The sequence below is a fragment of the Austrofundulus limnaeus genome, unplaced genomic scaffold (genome assembly GCF_001266775.1).
Source record: "Austrofundulus limnaeus strain Quisiro unplaced genomic scaffold, Austrofundulus_limnaeus-1.0 Scaffold392, whole genome shotgun sequence".
NCBI classification, from domain to species: domain Eukaryota; kingdom Metazoa; phylum Chordata; class Actinopteri; order Cyprinodontiformes; family Rivulidae; genus Austrofundulus; species Austrofundulus limnaeus.
In genome coordinates, this window is record NW_013952794.1 from 450297 (window position 1) to 453311 (window position 3015).

Sequence of the window (3015 nt, forward strand, 5' to 3'; positions counted from 1 at the left end):
AGTTAGTTAGTTAGTTAGTTAGTTAGTTAGTTAGTTAGTTAGTTAGTTAGTTAGTTAGTTAGTTAGTTAACTTTTGGGTGACCAACTCATATCTTATTCCTTCCTATGTGCAAATATCAGAAGCCTTAACAAATGATAAGAAAGTTTTTTTTTTCACTTTAACCCAAAGGATTTAGTTTGACCATTTCTGACCCTGTTTTGTTTTTATAAGTTTTTTTGTCTTCAATAAAATGATTAAATGGGCTGAACTTGTATAATAATAATAATGCATTTTATTTGTTAGCGCCTTTCAAGACACCCAAGGACACTTTACAACATTAAAAACAATATTAGTGTAAAATAAAACTAATTAGTGTAAAATTACTTTTTACACAGTCAAATGCCTTTTCTTGATCTAGTGCGATCACAGCTGTTTCCAAACCTAATGAACTGAAGACTTCCAAAACATATCGAATTAGGTAGATGTTATCTACCATAGACCAGCTGGGGATGCAATAAGTCTGGTCCCGGTGGATGACCTGTTCCATTGCTTCTCTCATCCTGTTCGCCAGGGCTTTGGAAGGGATTTTATAAGCTGTGCAGAGGAGAGACACAGGATGCCAGTTTTTGAGGTCTTGCAAATTACCCTTCTTTGGAAGAAGGGTGATGACTGCTCTGCGGCAAGACAGTGGGAGCAAACCGGAGGTCAGGCTCTCATTATAGACATCCAGCATGTCTTTTGCTATAATGTCCCAGTAGACTTTATAGAACTCTACCGTGAGCCCATCAATGCCAGGGGATTTCTGACCCTGCATGCTCTGGAGGGCTGAGAGGAGTTCCTGCAGCCCCAGGGGGCGCTCTAGCTGACGTCTTGTTTCCTCAGAAACTTTGGGTAGTTCATCACTGAACTCCCTTAACAGCTCTTCGTTTCTCTTGTATTCACTCCTGAATAAGAAGGAATAAAACCCCACAGCCCTCCTCCTGATCTGACCCAGTTCACTCAGTTGTTGCCCTGTGTCTGATAATACAGAGTCGATTAATTTCCTCTGCCCACATTTTCTCTCCAGATTAAAGAAAAAGCTGGAATGAGCATCCATTTCCTTGATGTTTTGAACTCGGGACCTGAATAATGCACCCTGTACTTTGGTTTCCAGCAGGTTTACTAGGACTAGCATTTTAGATCTGAGAGCATCAATACGCTCTCACTTTCCTGCGGTTTCACTCAGTTGTTCTAACTGCACACAGATCTATAATAGACCTGGTAATATCATGAGTAACGTTGAGAGTGTGCTGCTGACAACATTTAACCATAGTCCCACCACTGTTGCAGACAGTTGAAATCACTCTTTCTCTGCCTGAAACCAGTCCAAAAATAATTCAGAGTCTTCTTAAAAGTACGGTCTTAGATTAAAATTCCAATAAGCACATTTAGGTAAAATGTTTCTAATAAAAACACTACCTAAAACCAATGAATGATCTGTAAAACTTGCTGGTAAAATCTTACACATTCTAAACACGTTAAAATGCTGTTTAAAACAAACAAAAAAAAACGGTCAAGACGAGAAAAAGAAATGTGGTTTTCTTTAATGTGGGACCATGTATACTGCCTGKAGCCTGCGTGCATCCTCCTCCATACATCCACCAGGCCATGAGATGAGACCAGCTGCCGCAGAGTGTGATGAGCAGCTACATGCGGCTCTGCATGATTGCGATCTAAAGAATCGTCTTCAGTACAATTGAAGTCCCCAACTATAAAAAAAATTTTCTCAGACCCACAATCACCCAACTTCTCCCCAATTTCTTCTAAAAACCGTCTTTTATCTGCATTGATAACTGGAGCATAGATATTGATAAAAGTCATGTAAAAGTGATCAAAAGCAGCCCTGACCAAAAGACACCTTCCCGGAATGAGATGTTGTATTTCTAATGATTCAGGAGTAAAAGCTCTTGAAAAGAGGAATCCCACTCCCGCAGTCTGGGAGGAGCCATGACTTAAAACAATTCCCCCCTTCCACTCCTTGTACCAGTCTGCTTCATTTGTCATATCACTATGAGTCTCCTGCAAATACAGTACATCAATTCTGTTCTGGTTTATTGTTTGATAAATCTGTGCATGCTTTACTGCCTCTCTAGCCCCATTAACATTCAAGGATGCAATTTTAAAAGTATCCATATTGGGTGAGAGGCTAAAAACAATATGCCAAAAAACACAAAAATATTAAAATTTCTTGTTCGTGTCATGGAAATCAGAACTGCTTTTGAGGTGTAGAAAACCACTTCTTCTGGTTGAAGTTGAACTGCTTGTTTGCTCGATGAAAAATGACTCTGAAAACAAGGCTGGTTTGAACAGCAAGAACCTTTATTTTTGCAGCTCAGGAGATACAGCCTAAAAAAACCAAATTGTGGCCTCCAAGCCAAATGAACCACCAAATAAGAAAGATGGAGAAACAAAGGTGAAGAACAGGGGCATACAAGGCTCTTTTATGGGTTTCACAGTGTAGTTCAACAGAGGCCTCATTATTTTTTTCACGGTATGCCTTAGGCATTCCCATTCCAAATATGGTAATATGTGCCGAGCTCTGAAGCTAAAAATCAGAGGCCTCACATCTGTGCATTCCTGAGACAAACCCCCAACTCTTAGATACTACATAATTCCCCCCTTCGGGACTAATTAGTCCCGAAAGAAAAATAAAGGATTGGCTGTAAATCTAGAAAGGATAACACCATAGGACTGCAACACAAGAGCTTTGCTGTTCAAATTCATTGGATAATATCACTTGTCCATTAGCAAATAAGTAAACAGTTTAGTCTACAATTTAGAGGTTGTCTAATTTAGCTAATAACCTATTTAAAGTCCTAAGCACACATTATTTGAAATTACTTTAAAAGTAAGTAAACTAATGTAGCGAATTACTCTATGAAATTAGGACCAGCCTAACCTTCACAAAATAATCCAGCAAGACCTTGCAAAATGAAATCAGGAAATAATGAAATATCCCTCTGATCATGAAGTGAAAAATGAAAACTTGTGACCTG

General features: G+C 39.0%; 1 protein-coding gene across 1 annotated transcript in view; it reads right to left on the reverse strand.

Moving 5' to 3' along the window:
* The window catches only part of LOC106528607 (uncharacterized), a 34556-nt gene extending 33480 nt beyond the window's left edge, over positions 1-1076 (reverse strand). Inside the window, exon 1 of the mRNA XM_014023820.1 lies at positions 365-1076. Within this exon, the coding sequence (XP_013879274.1) occupies positions 365-1076 (712 nt within the window). The remainder of the gene's footprint in view (positions 1-364) is intronic.
* Between the last annotated feature and the right edge of the window lie 1939 nt (positions 1077-3015).